This window comes from Phoca vitulina, unplaced genomic scaffold (genome assembly GCF_004348235.1).
Source record: "Phoca vitulina isolate PV1807 unplaced genomic scaffold, GSC_HSeal_1.0 scaffold48, whole genome shotgun sequence".
Lineage (NCBI taxonomy): Eukaryota > Metazoa > Chordata > Mammalia > Carnivora > Phocidae > Phoca > Phoca vitulina.
This window is the reverse complement of record NW_022589751.1, coordinates 10,375,519-10,393,464: the sequence shown is the minus strand read 5'-3', so window position 1 is coordinate 10,393,464 and position 17,946 is coordinate 10,375,519. Positions and strand designations below refer to the sequence as shown.

At 53.5% G+C, this 17,946-nt stretch overlaps 1 protein-coding gene across 1 annotated transcript in view; it reads left to right on the top strand.

Annotated features, from left to right (window-relative positions):
* Positions 1–17,946, top strand: part of CRTAC1 (cartilage acidic protein 1) — a 134,360-nt gene that overhangs the window by 80,487 nt on the left and 35,927 nt on the right. The window contains exons 3-4 of the mRNA XM_032432359.1: positions 1,439–1,635; positions 14,085–14,221. Of these exons, the coding sequence (XP_032288250.1) occupies positions 1,439–1,635; positions 14,085–14,221 (334 nt within the window). The remainder of the gene's footprint in view (positions 1–1,438; positions 1,636–14,084; positions 14,222–17,946) is intronic.

Below are 17,946 nucleotides of genomic sequence, written 5' to 3'. Positions count from 1 at the left end.
ACTAATGGATGGACATTGGCCAGGTTCCTTAGGAGAGCCTGGCAAGCTGGTGTTCCCTAGAGGCCGGAGGAGGCCTTCAGACATTCATGGCCACACTGCTGGAGGGTGACCTTGGGCATGGCGCTTTCTCCAGATGGAAAGGCAATGGGAAGAAACCAACTGTGCAATCCGAAGCCTTTATGACTCAGACGTGGACTCTGAGGTTTCATTCATTCAATCATTCAACAAATATTTACTGAGCACCTAGGGTGTGCCAGGCACTGTTCTAGGCCCTGGGGAATGAAGCAGACAAAAAGTTCTGCACTCATGGAGCTGATATTCTAGTGGGATCAGACAGAGAAGAGAGAGCTAAACACGAAGATAGAGAATTGTCAGATGCTGGTAAAAGCTTTGGGGGAAGAGAGCAGGGATGAGGGATAAGGAGCACAGGGAGGGGGTGGTGCTTGCAGGTTTCAGGAATGTGGCCAGGAAGGCCTTGCTGTGAAGCAACAATGGAGCCGTGGCCTGAACTTGGTGACAGAGGGGGACAGCCTTGTGGATATCTGGAGGAAGTGCATCCTGGGCAGAAGGAACAGCAAGTGCAAAGTCCCTGAGGCAAGAACATGCCTGGGCCTTCAGTGAAGCAAGGAGGCTATGTGGCGGCAGGAGAATGAGACAGAAGAGATGAGGACAGATGAGTATTTTAATCTTTCATATTGAGTTCCTCAGAAAAAGAGATCTAGCAGGTCCACCTACTGACTTTAGATGTGTTCATAATCTCCCGTCTGAGATGCTCATTTTATACTACTGTTTAAATGCTGGGACTCTGTCAGGAGAGAGTCATTCCAAACCTCAGCAACAAAGCCTCTACTCCTCCAGGGCTCATTTGCCCAGAAAGAGCCTGGGTCCAAGTCCTAGCACCTGCCACCTAACTAGTTGTGTTACCTTGGGGAAGGGTACTCAGTCACTCTGAGCCTCAGTTTCCCTGATTGAAGCTCATCAGTGCCTCATCTGTAAAATGGGTTAATAATACAGCCTCCCACGGCCACCTCACTTGCTTATTAGATTTAAATTAGTGAGATCATAAATAAGAAAGTGCCTTTGACATTGAGATGGGCAAGGTAGATGGGGGGGTAGTCGTTTTCTTCACGAAGCCTGTGGTAAGAGGGTTGTCATGGGCTGCCCATCCCCCTGTGCCACCCTGCTTCTCATATTGTGTCCCATGTGGGCCCAGTTGACTCTTATTTTGAGTCTGTATCTGATTCAGGGACACTCACCAAACACCCAGGGACCCCTGAGGCGAGGCTGACACTGTCGAGGGTTTCCCCAGAATGCCCCAAGGCTGAATTGCCCCACCATTGACCTGTCTGGGAGGATTCTAAGCCCCACTGTTGGGCGGGAGGACACCAGGTGAGCCCAGCTGCTCCTCCTCAACACCCCCTCCCCCTTCCTCCTCCAGGTACAACGGCCCCAACCTGGTTCTGAAGTATGACCGGACCCAAAAGCGACTGGTGAACATTGCAGTGGACGAGCGCAGCTCCCCCTACTATGCCCTGCGGGACCGGCAGGGGAATGCCATTGGGGTCACAGCCTGCGACATTGACGGAGATGGCCGCGAGGAGATCTACTTCCTCAACACCAATAATGCCTTCTCAGGTAAGGGGTTGGGGCCTCAGGCCTCTTCCTGCTTCCCACCCTCTACCTCCCAACACCAGCTGGGGGGAGGGCCTTCCTCAGGTTATTCTGTTATGGGCTCCCCCAGGCATAGGCCCCTGCTGCCTCCAAGAGCTCGCTCTGTCCCAGCAGAGATCCCCAAGGGGATCCCTCATCTCCCTCAGACTTTCATCTCCCAATCTAAGCAGTCCCCCTGCCCCCATCTTCCTAACCCCCCACCCCCCACCACTGCTCCTGCCATGGCTCAGCCACTCAGCACTTCTCACTGGACAGACGGCCTCCTGGAATCACCCTCCATGCTGCTTCTAGGGAACCTTTCAAAATGCTTTGAAATCCTTCAAGGGCCCCCCACAGCTTTTAGCTGAGCTCATTTATTCACTCCACAAATTCCTGCTGAACACCTACTCCATTCCAGACTAGAGATGCTAGATTCTGGGGAAACAACTTGGAAGCAGGCAGACCTTGAGTTCATGGAGCCTTTCCCAGCCTAGAGTGTCTCAGCCGACGTACCTGGGGGTCTTGTGTAAATGCACATTTGGACGCAGCAGGTCTGGGTGCGGCCCAAGATCCTGCATTGCTAACATGCTTTCACGCTATAATGCTGCTGCTGGTCCAGGGGCCACCGAGGAATGGCTGAGGGACATTGATGCCAGAAAGCTAAATAACAGTAAGGACAATGGTAGCAGCTAACGTAAGTGGCACTGACAGTGTGCCAAGCCTGGATCTAAGCCCTTTACATTAATCAGCCCATGGGAGCCTCGCAGCAATGCACTTAGGTAGATCCTGGCATCCCACTTTATAGTTGAGGAGACTGAGGCACAGAGGTCATATGACTGGCCCACGGCCACACAACTTGTAAGTCCCAGGACTCAAACTCAGGGGTCCGACTCCAGATCCATTCTTTAATTAAGATACTCCATGGCCAGGGCACCTGGGTGGCTCAGCCGGTTAAGCGTCTGACTTCAGCTCAGGTCATGATCCCGGGGTCCTGGTCAAGCCCTGTGTGGGGCTCCCTGCTCAGCGGGGAGTCAGCTTGTCCCTCCGCCCTTCCCCCTGCTCATGCTTTCTCTCTCTCTCAAATAAATAAAATCTCTAAAAAAAAAAAAAAAAAAGATATTCCATGGCCTTACTCAGTCCTGTGTCCTCAGGGCCTAGTGGAGAGCCTGGCTTCTAGGGGGTGCTCAGTGTTGCACAAGTTGGGGGGCTGTGTTCTTGGGTTAAAGATCAAGGTGGTTCCCAGCCCCTGACTCTCACGTTCTCTCAAGCCTGAGCTCAGCCCACTGGAATGAAGTCCACTCCCATGGAACGATAACATCTATAGGGAAGTCCCAGGCCACGGTGTCCTCCGGAAACATGCAGAGCCTCATGTCCCTGAGAGGCCAGGTGGGTCATGCATTGGCCTCTTCCAGATGACAACATCCTCTTGGGTTGGTCTAGACAACACCCTGTGGTTCAGACCTGTGTATTCACCATCCTGGACCCTCCCGATCTCCCGGGGGCAGGGGACTGCCTGGCTATGGGGCTCACCTTCCCTGCCTCTTCCCCAGCCCAGCACACACACACCGGCTTTCCCTGGGCCCATGTTGCCCCTACTGGTTTTTGAGGCCCGGCCAGGATCCAGCCCCTAGACTGCCCCTGAGGTCGAGCCCTGCCAGTGGCATGAGTGGGAGGGAAGAGGTTGGGGCCTGTGCCAGGGGAAGGGGGAGGCAGGGCTGACTGGCTCGGAGCCAGCCTTGTGCAGCCAAGGAACAATGAGCCACAGCCCCGAGTGGTGTTTTATGGGTTTTCATCTCATCTTGCCACCAAGTGAGGCCTGAGAGATAGTAATTATCCCTACACAAATATCAGGGCATGATTACCCAGCTGGATTTACTGCCCTCTCTCCAACTAAGCCAAGATTGGATTAGGACACAATTAATTGATGGGCTGATCAACGCTTTAAGTTGATCAAGGTCAGGAGGGGAGCAGCAGCAGGGGACAGCCATGGAAGGGGTGAGTCCCCAGGAAGATGCAGTAGGGCAGGGAAGCAGAAATAGGGAGAACCGTGGGAGGGAGGTGGTGTTGAACATAGGCTTGGCAGGCAGGATGCCAGAGGAAGGGGACAGACTCTCCCTCCTCACCAAGCGCAGAGCACCTGGGAGGAGCGGTCAGGTGGCTCTGAGGCAGGAGCCCCTCCCACGCTCTCAGAGCATTCCACTGTGAGGCCCCAAGCAGAGGTGCTCAGCCCGAGCCACACATTAGAATCTCCTGGGCAGCTTTTATCACTCCCAGTTCCCCAAGGTGTACCCCAGTCCAGTCCAATCCAAACCTCTGGGGTGGAACCCAGTCATCAGATTGGAAAGCTTTCCAAGTGATTCCCAGGTGCAAAGTTGAAAGGCGACCCTCCCCCTGCCAATCATGTTAGTTCCACGCTCAGCCTAGCCTCCGCAAAGTTCCATTCATTCATGAATGTATTCATTCACTGGACAAATATTTATTGAGCACCTACTGTGTGCCAGGCACTATTCGAGGCACTGAGGATACCCCATGAATGAAGCAGACGAAAATCCTGCCCTCCTGAAGTTTACACTGTATCCCCAGTGCTGCCTTACATTTCTCTAGGTACCTGACTCTTATGGACTCGAAGCTCCTTGAAGGCAAGGTCCCTATACTGGTGCCCCCGACCCATGTAGACCTTGAACGTCCTGAGAGCACAATCTAAACTTGATAAATAAATCCAGGAAGAACAGACAAGCCATGAGCCATTAGGCCTGAGAGAAGTTTTGCCAACCAAGGGAAGACAAGGAGAGGAGGACGACATGGAGGCCCCCCTCCCCTCCGCAGAAGGTCCTGGGCTTCCTGGGTTTCAGGGCACAAGTGTTCATCTGGGAGAGGCTGGAGCTGGGCCCCCAGTGCTGGGGTGAGGGTGACAGAGAAGCCTCCGTTCCAGACGTGCACCTCCCGGTGACCTTCTGCAGGTTCGAGGGATGTCTGTGGGTTTGAGGTAATTTTTCAGTTGAGCGATTCAATTGATTCATCGGCAGTGGGCAGGGTCGTGGGGCTGGGACATTTGTGCCATCTCAGCACTTTGTTGGCTCCAGCTGGCACGACGCTCAGCCACTGCCACCCTGCCCACTGTGGGGAACCTGAGAGCCCCCCAGGAGCCCAGCCAGCCCACCCCTGCCCGTGGCACGTGCCTGGGGGCCCCGTTGGCCTGCACTGGGCATTGGAGGGACCTGTGGAAGGGTGGCCCTGTCCTCTCCCTCAACCAGCCTTTGGGATGTCAGCACTGGAGTCTCCGGAAGAGGGTTGAGATCCTGCATCCTGGCGGTGGGGGTTAGTTTGTACAACCCTGAGATCTGCACCTTACTCACTGGGTGACCTCTCTCAGCCTCAACCCCTTCACCTGTAGAACATGAAAAACCATATCAGCTTCATAAGCTCAACTCCCTCCAGTGACTCCATAGACTAAATCCAGAGTCTCTGCCATGGCCTACATCACCCCTCCTGGGTGTGAGCCCGGCTGCCTTTCGGACTCATTGCCTACACTCTTCCTCTTGCTCATCATGTTCCCACCTGAGGCCTTCGTACTTGCCATTCCCTCTACCTGAAATGCCTTTCCCACCACTGTTAGCAGGGCTCACTCCTTCCCTTCATTCAGGCTCATCCTCAGATGGGGTCTTACCTGAACACCTGAAAGTCATCCTCCTATCTCTCTCTATGGCCTTAATTTGCTTTATTTCTCTTCAGAGCACGCAGCACTATCTGAAAGTAGGCTATATATTTGTTTGTAGTTCATCTCATCCACTCTTCTAGTCAGCCCCATAGGGATAAAAACTTTGTCTTGTTTGCCGCTGTATCTCCAAGACCACTTAATGTCACTTAATAAACATTTAATACATATATTTGAATGAACAACTGAGACACTGAATGAAAAGCACTTATAATGGTATCTAGGATTTAATAAGTGCTCTCCAAGCAGTAGCTGTTATAATTCTGCAGCGTGAAGAAAGCCAGAGCCTTTAGAAGTGTCCTGGGCAGAGGCGCCAGGCCTCCCTCCTGGCCCATGGGAGAGAGAGACTCTAGGAGCAGAAACAGAAAAGGAGCATCGTGTAAACAAGATACCACCCAGAAAAGGGTACCAGGAGGGCCTGAGTCAAGGATTAAGAATTGAAAAATAGGTAGGAGGGAGGGAACAGAGGAAGATCAGCCACAATCCCAAGAAGGCCTGGGCCAACGAAACCAGCTTGGCTTAACTGACGTGGAAACCTACCAGCCAGCGTGGTTCAGGCCACACATTACTTGGTGAAAACCAGGTGGGAGAGCGTGTAGGACAAAGGGGGACAAGAGGCTGGTTCCAGCACCTCCCTCAACATCCAAGAACCCAGGACCTCTGCAGCTCCCCCTCAGAGCCCATCCCCGCAAGGGGTCCGGTGCTGGTCACCACATCCACTGCACTCTGTGGCCCGAGCTCTCCTGCCCACGCGACCTGGGGTCACGGCGGCGTGGGTCAGCAGGAACTGTGAGCCCCACCACTTACATGACGTTCAACAGAATAGTCACTGATAATCTGCTACCTTCGATCTACAAGTACCTCCCTCCTTTTCTACACAAATAGTAGCACAGTCCACTCACATTGCTGCTCCTTGCTTGTTTCATCTAACAACCAGTTTCAGATATTATGTCACAACAGCACGCAGACCGCTTGCTCATTCTTTGGATGGCTGTATAGTACTCCATTGTGTTGATTCACCACTCACCGAACCGGTCCACTGTTGATGAACATTGAGATGGTTTGCCATTTTCAGCTCCTACCAGCAGTGCTACCGAATGAATAAGCTTGTCCAACACGCCATTGTCCACAATTGCAGGCATATCTGTAAGGGGCATTCGTAGAAGGGATTTGCTGGGTCAGGAATATGTGTGCGTGGATTTGATAGGCGTTGCCAAATTACCCTTCACACGGACAGTCTTTATGACATTCCCATCGGCCCTGATGCAAGTGAGCATCTCCCAACATTCTCATCGATACAGTGTGCCATCATTTTTTTTTAAATATTTTCCAATCTGATAGGGAAAAAATGGTATCTAAGTGTAGTCTTAATTTTCATTTTTCTCAAAACAAGTGAGACTGAGCATATTTTTATATATTCAAATCTCTTGTCTGCTCATTGCCTTTGCCCGGTTTGTCCATTGATTATTGGCCTTTTTCTTATTGATTTGTAACACCTCTTTATAAATTAGGGAAATTAGCCCTCTGTCTAATGCATGTTGCAAATAGTTGCCCCTTGTTTGTCATTTGTGTTTTGTCTTTGTTCATCGTGGGTTTTGCAATGCAGAAAATTTTTATTTTTGTGAACTCGGATTTATCACTCTTTTCTCTGATGGCTTCTGGACTCTGTGTCATCCTTAGGCCATCGGCAGGGGCTTCTGTACTCTGTCAGAGAGGAGGTGTCAGTCACTGGGCCAAAAAAGAAAGGCAGTTGGGGCAGGTTGCACTTCCAGCTTCTGCCCACACAACAGATGAGCCATCTGCTCTTGAAAGCGTACCCCTGGTCCAGCAGCTCCCTCACCCAGGCCAGGTCCAGCTACACCCAGACCCTCTCATCTTGCTAATCAAAGTGTGTTCTGTGGCCCAGCAGCCGTTGGCAACAGCTAGAAGCTCTTCAAAATGCAGAATCTCAGGCCCCCACTCCAGACCTACCAGACCAGAATCTGCATTTTACCAGAACGTCCTTGACTTCCTGTGTCTGGGAAAGCCTGAGCTACAGGGTGCTGAGTCTCCAGCTTCTCTCCTAGTCAGCTTCCAGGTCCTCCTCAGTCCCAGCCATGCTTTCCCAGGATACAATGTTCTGATCTTCAGTTCCCCCAGCCTGGCCCCATTTGGGAAGACAAGCTCATGACCTGCTCAGATTCCCTGCCCCCATCCCCATGGGGCTTCTTTCACATGTGGGCCCATGAAAAGCAAGGATGGATGAGGCTGTCAATGCAGCACCATAAACCGTCCGGGGACCTAAAGGCCATTTTCTCAGTCCTAACACAGAACAAGTTTCCTTAGGAGCCAGGGACTAGACTGCCCTCCACCAGCCCCCACTCCAGCTCTTTAATACAGGGTGGGGTGGGGGACACTTTGCAGTCAGACCACAGTTTAAAGCTCAGCTTTGCCACCAGCTGTTCAACCTCAAGCAAATGACAACCCTCCGAGTCCTGGTTTCTCTCTGTAAAATGACGAACCTATGTTCCTGACACGACTCTGGAGAGGGCTAAATGAGCTAATGGGAATGAAGCACCTGGCAGGGATTGGTCAGATTTTCCCCTTTACCCTGGGATGGAAGGGGGAAGACTTGGGTCCGAAATTATATCAAGGTCAGGGGGAGTCTGGGTCCCTTCTTTATTAAAATGTCCTTTGCCCGCACCATTTCTTTCTTCCTCCCCATCACTGCTTTGCTGGCTTTCCATTGACTAAGTCTTGTAAAGCATTTTAAACTCCATGTCAGTTTATACAGTTGCTTCCTGGGATGCGACTCATTGAGGACCTGCAGTGGTCATGCTTTGTCATTCCCATGGATGACCCATGGATGATGCTGGTGGTGGTGGTAGCGGTGGTGGTGGTGAGGATGGTCATCGTGGTGAGGATAGTGATGGTGGTCATGATGATGGTGATGGTGGTGATGAGGATGGTGAGGATAGTGATGGTGGTGATGAGGATGGTGAGGATAGTGATGGTGGTCATGATGATGGTGATGGTGGTGATGAGGATGGTGAGGATGGTATGATGATGTGATGGTGGTGATGAGGATGATGAAGGTGATCATGATATGATGGTAGTGATGGTGATAAGGATGGTGGTGATGATGATGATATTGCTTTTATGATTTATTTAACTTATCTTGTGCCAGATATTGTTCTAAGTACTTCACATACATTATAGAATTTAATTCTCACAACAGCCTGATGAATAGGTAGCCATTCTCATGATCCCATTTTACAAATAAGAAAAGGACAAGTTTGTGACTTGCCCCAGATGTTGCTGGCTCCCTTCTTAACCCTGCTGTTTGGCAGTAATCTCTTTGCCTTATGAAGGAGCTTGGAGGCAGAGCCCTCTTCCCTGCCACACACACTTGCTCACTCTTCTCTTTGCCACCTGTACCAGACCATAAGTCTGGTCATCTCCCCGAGGTGGCGCAGGCCATGGGGAAGGAGGCACTCAGGTCAATGATCCTTAGGAAGAGCCCTTTACGACCCAAACTCACCCTTCCAGTGGCTCCAAGTTACCCTCTGGCGGTGGAGCTTGGTGTGGAAGGGATGACAGGAGGGTGAATTGAGGGCCATTTGCCTGATTGACACCGCTGCCCTCCGTGAAGAACCTTCCCCTTTTGTCTGATGATTCTTCCATGTCTGCCCCTTCTTTTCCTACATCTGAATGCGGCTGCTCCTGGGACACGTGCTTTCCCCTTCGCACCCACCCCAGCCTCACTGCTCTGCAAGCTGCTATCCTTTGTGGCCAGTGACCTCTTGGACATGTCTTCTCAGCCACTTTGTGACCCTGTCAGATGCAAACGGTGTGAAGCCAAGCTTTTGCTCCCACACCCAGCTGGCCTGATGTCCCTGCTTCAGTCACTGTCCCACTCTGACCCATTACACCCACTCAACTCCCCCTGCCCTTACCACACCCGCCTCCTGCATCCCATGATTCCTCCCACTCCTACTGTCATCACAGAAGTGACCACCTTTTCTCCCTTGCTAGCCCACCCCTCACTCCACTACCAGGTTAGTCTTCTAGAGACACTGTCTTCCCCAGATCAGAAACCACCAAGGGCCCCTTCTGCCCTCAGTCCTGGAATTAGTGGGTCTCTCCTGCCCTGCATGTTGTTCCCCCTCAACCTCCACAAATTCTCCTCTCTGGGCAAACTATGTAGCCTCTCCATCTGTCTATGTCCCCTGCCTGCCTGGAGCACCACCCCTCCCCTCTGTCTGCCCAAGCCTCAGAGTGCAGCACTCAGAAGCATAGGCTTTGAATCTGTCTCCACCACCCACTAGGTCTGTCACCCCAGGCAATTGACTAACCTCTCTGCCCCCTCAATTTCTCCGTCTGTAAAATGGGGCTGCACCACCTCTCAAGGTAGCTGTGGTGTTTAGGCGAGATGGTGGTTATAAAAGAGAGGCTTCATGTAAAGCCTGGCCATGCTAAGTGCTCTATAAACAGGAGTCATTGTTGTTACTCTGACCCTTCAAGTCCAGGTTCAGGTGCCTCCTCCATCATGAAGCCCTCCCTCATCACCGTAGCCTCTTCCATCCTGACTTCTTGACATCTACAGGACGTATCATCCTGTCCTGCCCCTCAGAGCTCTGTTAGCTGTGGGGTCTTAGGCAGGTCCCTTGTCTCTTGTTCTTCAGGTCCTTCATCTATAAGTTGAGCAGGCAACTTATAGATGTCCCCAGGTCGGGGGTTGTGGTGAGGGTTAATGAATGAATGTGTGTGAAATGCCTGGCACATGAATGAAAATATGTGAAGTGTTGCAGAAATGTTAAGTAGTATTTGTTTCACTGTGGTCCCACGGCATCTCCTCTGCCCGTCCCTCTCGTTGGATGGACCTTAAGTGCCCTGAATCAGCGACCCAGACTCCTCCTTCCCGGTGGCCTCCTACTGCACCTGGTACCCGCAGGGCATGGCGGGCACATGAGCGTCACCTACTGGGCCTTCCCACCTGGCTGCCTGGCAGCAACTGGCACTTCTACTGGCCTCTGAGGGCTTCGAGTGTCCTTTAAGGCCAAGATGTCAAAGTCAGAATGGGAATGGGAGTCCCGAGACACACCTCTCATAGGGGCCATGGCCCCTAGAGCCCCCTGCCCCTGCCTGTGAACCCCCTTCTGTTTCTCCTGGGCCTCTGCCCTCTCAGAATCTGCCCCAGGGGGGCTCAGCAGAGCCCCTCTCTCCTGCAACTAACAGCCTCTCTTCTTCCTGGGCAGCTGCCCCCCGACTCGGTGCGGGACCCCAGGGCAGAGTGCAGCTACAAGGAGCCAGGAGGCGGGATTACACGCTGACACGGGCCGGGGGCCAGTGCTGGGTGGTTACCGCCAGTGCCATCGACCCGTACAGGCCGCTGTTTATCTGTCTTCCTGACACACCTAATTACCCAGGTTGCAGCTGCCAGAGCGTTTGCTCTTCTTAAATCACGGGCTCCCGTCTCTCCTCGCCCGGGGCCTCCGGGCCTCTGCCTGCAGAGGGGCTGCCATTGATTTTGCTGTTCCCATTTATGATCTACAAGGCTCTGCATCAGTGTTGCACATTTTACCTTAATTAGTTTATTCTTCTGGGTGTCCCTGGGCAGCTCGGAAGCCAGGAGGTGGAACAGGGGAAGAGGCTAACAGCACATGGCACCCGGACCCGTCTGGCCACAAAACCCGGGGCCTGGCCCGACAGCAGCACCCTAAGACGGCAATTAGCTAAGAACAGTGCTCGTTCCGCAGGGTGCTAGTAGGTGAGCTGCAAAAAGGGGGTTCCGTGGCCAGCTGTGTTTGGGACAGGCTGGATTAAAGAAGATTAAGCAGGTAACTTATTGCAGGACTTGTCCAAGTTTTAATAGACTGATGCCCATTGAGAATCTCCCCGGGGCGGGGGGGGGGGGGGGGGGACGGGTGGAAGGTGTGGTCTTTCCCAAACTCAGATGATCACAAAATCTTTCCTCCAGGCAGCTCACAGAGACCAGGGTTCCATAAAGCACACTCTGGGAAATGCGTATCTTGGGCGAGCAGGAGGAGTTGGAGGTGATGTGGCAAACAGAGGGGGGACAGAGTCCCCCTAGGCCCATGGGCTTCTCTTGTCTCGCTGAGGGGCAGGAACTCCGCGGCATGAGAAATTTCTCCTGCCGAACGCGGAGGGGCCCATCGAGGGCTGCCGAGCCCCAGCTGCCGGCCGCTGCTTTCTCACACGGGCCCACGCGGTGCTGGAAGTTAACCTCCATATTTCGGCGGGGCTAGACTAGCTGGAGGTCGCATCTAAAGGGGCTCTGGTCGGACAGAGGAGGGCAAGGCTGGCTTGCTGTTGGTGGAGGCTGGAAACCCAGAAGCCTGCAGGGCCATCTTCAGAGGTCCCCCAAGCATCAGGAAGTGATGACAAGGCTGCCGTTGCCTCGGGAATAGCCGTGAGCATGGCAGTCGAGGCCCACAGTCCCTTCTCCGCAGTCCTCAAATCCAAAGCCCTCTGAAAGCCTCAGGTGCTTTTTTTTTTTTTTTGTGGGAAAATGAATTGATAGCAAAACCTGTCCTGAGCTGACGCGAGCTATTTATAGGCTTTATTTATCCCACTTAGTGTGAATATTCATATATTTTACTGCAGAAATATTAATGTGTTTAATTACAGGGTGCTGCCCCATCCCTCCTGGGGGTGTTATGTAATAAACGGTGTGTGCACTGTGTTACCTTTCTAAAATGTGGAAGAACAAAATCTAAATTTCTAAATATGTCTGGCCCCCAGGGATTGTACTGCGGTCTGCGGACTGGGGTGGTACGGGGCCTCCATGGGCGATTCTGACCCTGGGCCGGGGCTTCAGTGCATTTTATCCTGTAATTCCCACAGCCACATGTAAGGGGAGCCAGCAAGACCCCGAGCTAATGGAAGTTGGCACCTGTGCTTCCATCCAGCCCAGGCTCCTCGGTTGCCCCAGTGGGCTTCCCTCGCCCACCCCAGCTGCAGCTCCTCAGCCCAAGCCTCCACGCACAAACACCGGCAGGCCTCCTGGATCTGCTTCCTGCTCTGCTCATGAAGGGCCTTTCCCTCCCCCGGACGGGCCTCTGCACCTCCGGGAGGGTCAGGCCGGGCAGGAGGGCTCTGTTCCGGTGCCGGCTCCCTGGTATCTGGCGAGCATCTCAGAGGCCAACTCCAGACCCCACAGACCACACAGCACTCCCTGTGGGTCCCTGTGGTCTTAGAGGTTTCCACAGGAGGCCACTGAGAGAGCAAAGCCTTTCATCCTCTCCTGGGCAGAGCCACCTGAGGGATCCTTTATAACTGCCCTCTCCTAACACGCTCCTGCTCCCACAATCCTTCTCAGCCACTCATTTCACACACTGACTCTACCAGACCCCTTTAGGTTCCCTAAAGGACCTACACGAGTGCCCCATCTGTAACATGGGAATGACCACTTCTGTCTACTACCCACCACCTTGAGGGGGCGCTGTGCTACGCCTTTCGTGCACATCATCTCATGTATTCCTCGCAGTAAACTGGATGCAGCTATTACTGTCGTCCCATTTGCAAATAGGAAAACTGAAGCTCAGAGATGCTAAGCAACTTGCCCAAAGTCAACAACTAGCTCCTAGAAGTAGAATCTGGGTAGAACAGAGACCAGGACTGGGGCTTATTTACTCTAAACCCCAAGGTCTTAACCACTGCCCCATGCTGCTCCCTTCACCCTAAGTGGTGACCTCTGCCCTGGGCCAGCCAGAGAGTCAAGTGCGGGGGTCTGTCCCCAGGGCCACTCGTCCCCCAGCTCACCTTCCCGGCTTCCTGCAGCTGCTCCCCTGCTGTCCCCCCCCCCGCCCCGTGTTTCCGATGCCAGTCCTTGAGAGTAGAACATGATCCCTCCTAAAATATGAATGCACTGGGGCTCACATGAACAAGAAATAAACTAGGGGTGAGTGGAGAGCTCTGCCTAAGTGGTCTTAGAAGGGTTTGAGCCTCCGGCCACCAGAAGTTCTTTGCACTTCCCCCAAAAAAAGCTTAGGCATGAACGTGCTCTGGGAGGCCACAGAGCCCCTGCAATTACATGTGGTACATTGCGTGGTGCCCATGTGTGCGACTCTGAGCTGGTGGTCCTCAGCCTCCATCCAGTTCTGAAAGGGGTGGAGACTCCTGCCCTCGAGGGCCTCCCAGGGCTGCTCACCCCCCTCACCCCACCTGGATGCCGACCCTACTGCCATCAGGTTCCCCTGGGGGTGAGCGACAGGTCCATCAGAGCTCCACTTCCAGCCCCTTCCTGGATCTGGACTTAGAGCCCCACCCACCAACCAGGACCATTTCTTCTCAGACCCAAATGAGGCCCTGCAAGCCTATAGAGAATGTAGGAGGCAGGTCCTGGAGAAAGACATTCTGGGTTGAGTTTGGGTGCTGAAATGTTAGCAATCCCCGATCTCCTGTGTGTTGCAGGAGCATGGTGCAGAATGTGAAATCCAGCTGTCGAGGGTCATCTCAGACACACAGTAGCGGTAACACTTCTGTGGTTCCTGAGGCCTGGGCTGGCCATTTTCATAAGCCAATCTATTCTCTCAACTGAAGATACCTGAGCACCCCCCAGACAGAGAGCCTCACCTGCTTGAGTGAGTGCTGTGGGGAGTGCTCCCCTTGCCGCAGATAACATCTACCTGTGGCCCCGACCACCTGTGGCAGGTGCCCCAAAACATACCTGCACACCGGCCCACCATCCACCAGCCTCCCTTCCTCTTCTCTCCAGGGGTGGCCACGTACACAGACAAGTTGTTCAAGTTCCGCAACAACCGGTGGGAAGACATCCTCAGCGATGAGGTCAACGTGGCCCGTGGTGTGGCCAGCCTCTTTGCCGGGCGCTCCGTGGCCTGTGTGGACAGGACGGTGAGTTCAGGGGTGCACCGGGGGTCTGGGGAGAAGAGGGGGGCACACAGCGATGTGAGAGCCCAGAGGGGAGCCAACAGGCAGACGTGCCCCGACAGAGATGCTCCATCGCGGCAGCTCCCACAGTGCCTTGCACATAGTAGGTGCTAAATACTAACAAGATTCACAAGGGGAGTTACCATCTACTTTCCCATCCTCTCTCTCTTGAGGCTCTCCCAGCAACCAGCGAGGAAACTGGTCAGGGGCTGTCATCACCGTGTCCATTGGGGAGGAGGGCATCAAGGCCCAGCTTGGGGCAGTGACTTGCCTGAGGACCCAAAATAGATTGGCGATGTGACTAGGACATGACTCAGACTCTTCTAGCTCTAAACCTTGTGCTCATTCATTTAGTCAACCAATATTTATTAAGTGCTTACCATGTGCCAGGCATTGAGCCGTAGGGCTCTCCCTGAAAATATTTGTGGAGCGATGAAGGAATGACAAAGAGGTTCGTGAGTGGGTGAGTGGAGGGTGGCCTGAATGTCCAAGTACTCTAGTTAATCAGGAGCTCTGTCACTGCTTTCGTGCCTGCTAGCTCCCCCTACCGCACACACGTGCCAACCCCAGCAGGGAGGGAGGAGAGACCAAGGGGGAGGGGCAGGAGTTGTAGCCACCTGCCCTGTGGGGTGGCCCCAGCCCAGGCTTGCGTCCCAGCAGCCCCAGCCGGAGCCAGAGGCTGGCCGTGGAGGTGATTTATCCTTCCTGTCACCTGCTCACCTGCTGCCCCCTCCTTGGCTTTAGAGACAGTCATCAGTAAATCAGGGACCCAGCTGCTGCCTAGCTTCCATTCCGGGGGCAGGGGCAAGGGGCCCTGGCTCATTTCAGGATTGAGATGGCACCGGGGGGATTGGGGATTCAGCGTGAATCTTCACAGCAGGGGCCTCCAGGCCTTGGGAGAAGGCAGGTGCCAGGTATAAATATTTATTTTTTAACAAGCTGGTGCTGAGAAAAGAAGCCAAGCTGGGCTGTGAAGCCACATTTAGCCCTGACCTAAATCTTTGCCACCTGGACTCCTGCCTGGTGGGGGGAAGGAGGCGACGGTGGCTCTGTGAATGGCCCCAAAGAGTGAGAAGGGTCTGTGGGGGGCGCGCAGGCCAGGCCGCTGCTGGGAGCCTCCTGCTTCCTGCCTCGCTCCTGCTGAACCAAGGCTTCCCACACTTGGCCAAGGTGGGAATCATCTCTGAGCTGGTGGCAGGGGCCTGAAGGTTAATCACAAAGAGATGCACTCTTTGTCCTAACAAGGTCACCTGCACGCCCACGCATTTAACCACAGGACAAAGGCACGGTGTGAAATGCAAAAAAAAAAAAAAAAAGCCTTGGCACGCGGCACCGTAGGCAGGCACTTAGCAGCTTGCTCGGCCCCAGCCTCAGGGAACTAGAAACAACCACCAGGAGAGGGGCTGCTTTCTGTGTCCAGCCGCCACCACCCCGGCAATCCCTGGGGCCTGAGAACTGTGGAGGGGAGGAGTAGGGCCAGGTCACGGCCACTCTGGAAACTGGGAGATAGGAATGCAGCGTAGTGGAGGAAACACAAAAGCAATCTTACCAATAATGGCAGCTAACCGTAATGAGCTAGCAACACGCCAAGCCCTGCGCTCAGTGGTTTATACGCATGGTCTTACTGAATCTTCACAATAGGCTTAGGAGGTACCTGCTGTCATCCCCATTTTACAGATATGGAAACTAAGGCTTTCAGCAATTAAGCAAGTTGACCTTGGTTATGTAGTTAAATGGCAGGCAAAGCCAGGAATTGAGCCCTGCCTTTCCGAGAACCAGTCAGATGCCTTTCTATCCCACGGCTAGCCTGCCCCTGGGTGAAGTGGTATCAGTCACAAATTTCTAACCACAGGTTCTGTTACAGTGTTCACCCTACTCCTTTCTCAGCCCCACAGCTCCCACCTGGCGCCTTTTAGTCGACCTGTTCCCAAAGTGTGGTCTCCGGACCAGCAGCACTGTCGGAAATGCAGATTCTTAGGCCCGACCCCCACTCCACCCTCCAGACCCACTGAGTCTGAACCCACGGGGCGGGGGAGGGGGGCAGAAGTCTGGGTTTGAGCTCACCCTGCAGGTGACTCTGGCACAGGCCGCAGTTGGAGAGCTGTCTCGCAGGTAAAGGTCTCAAACCGCAATGCCCCCCCCCACTCCGCCGCGTGCCCTCCCCGTCCTCTCCCCAGCGGCCCTCATCCGCTCCTGGCCCCAAGCCGGGCACACTTGCTCGCCCTTTGTCTGCAGCCGCCTCATCACTCACCTCCCTTTCTGGATCCAGCTCAAAGCCGATCTCTTACAAGGAGCGTTCCCTGATCGATAATGATTAGGCCTCATGTTTATATAGCATTTTTATCTTTTGGAGACCTTTCACGTGTGTTGTCCCATTTCATCTTCTCAACAACCCTGCCAGGAAGCAGGGGGAATACGATTCTCATTTAACACATGAGAAGATGCAGCCTAAGGGGGTGAAGAACCTACCCAAGGACAAAGCCACGTAGGGGCAGAACCTGGACTGGGCCCGGCCTAATATCCCTAGACCAGTGGGCTCTCCAGGTGTGGTTCCTGGCTCAGCAGCATCAGCTTCACCTGGCACCTTGTTCACTCCAGAGCTCCCAAATCAGAAACTCCGGGGATGAGCCCCAGCATTTACGGTTGAACAGTGCTCCGGGTGTTTCTGATGTAGGCTGACGGGGGAGCCCACTGCCCTGGGGAGCCTCTCCCCAGGCTCATCTCCACAACCACCTCACCATCCCAGAGTGACTGTAGTCAAGGCCACATGGCGAATTTCCGAAGTCCTCTGCAACCGTAAACACATCTCTATTTGTCAACTTTTATCATCCCCATACAATGAAGAAAGGAACTAGGTATAATGGAATTTTATAAACATCCTAATTCCAGCAGAGTGCCTTTCAGTTCATTTGGGCTTAATTGCCCATTTGTTGCGGGGATTGCTAACAGCTGGTAGGGTCAGGCGTGGGCGCAGGGATGGCGCACTTTCCCCTCTGGCCCCACTCATTCAGTCTTCGTCCGATCATTCCACACACACATGCCGAGCTCCTGCCATGGGCAGGCGTTGCTCAGAGTTCTCCGCCAGTCACGACGCCGTGCCCTAAAGCCCTGCATCTCGAACTTCGGTTTTGCGTGGGGATCACATGGGGGTCTTGCGAAAATGCAGATTCTGATTCAGCAGGTCTGGCGGAGGGGACAGGGTCACTGAGAGTCGTATATCTAACCTGCTCCCAGATGATGCCAGTGCTGCTGACCGAGTAACAAGATTCGGAAAGCATAGTCTCCCAGGTGGCAGGATGGAGCCTCAGATAACCGAAACAGCGGGGGCGTGGACATCTGTAGGGAGTATCTTTGCCTCCTTCTCCAGCTCCGGCCCCTGACACGCCCTGCCTTGCATTTTCTATTCTTGCAACGCTGAACGAACTGCCTGTGGTTTCCCTACGTACATCATTCTCTGTATCATCTCTGCTTGGAAGGTTCTTTCCTCTACACTTCACCTGGCTGAGACTCTTCTTAGAAAACCTTTTCTGAACTCCCCCTGGTTCCGTGCTCCTTCCTCGGGGAGCCCCTCTTCTGTACAGGAAATGCTGTACACATTCTCTCTCTCTCTTTTAAAAAAATGTTCATTCTAGTAAAGTTCACAGTCTTTTAAATTTTATTTCCAGGATCATTAACTTACATATTCCCTT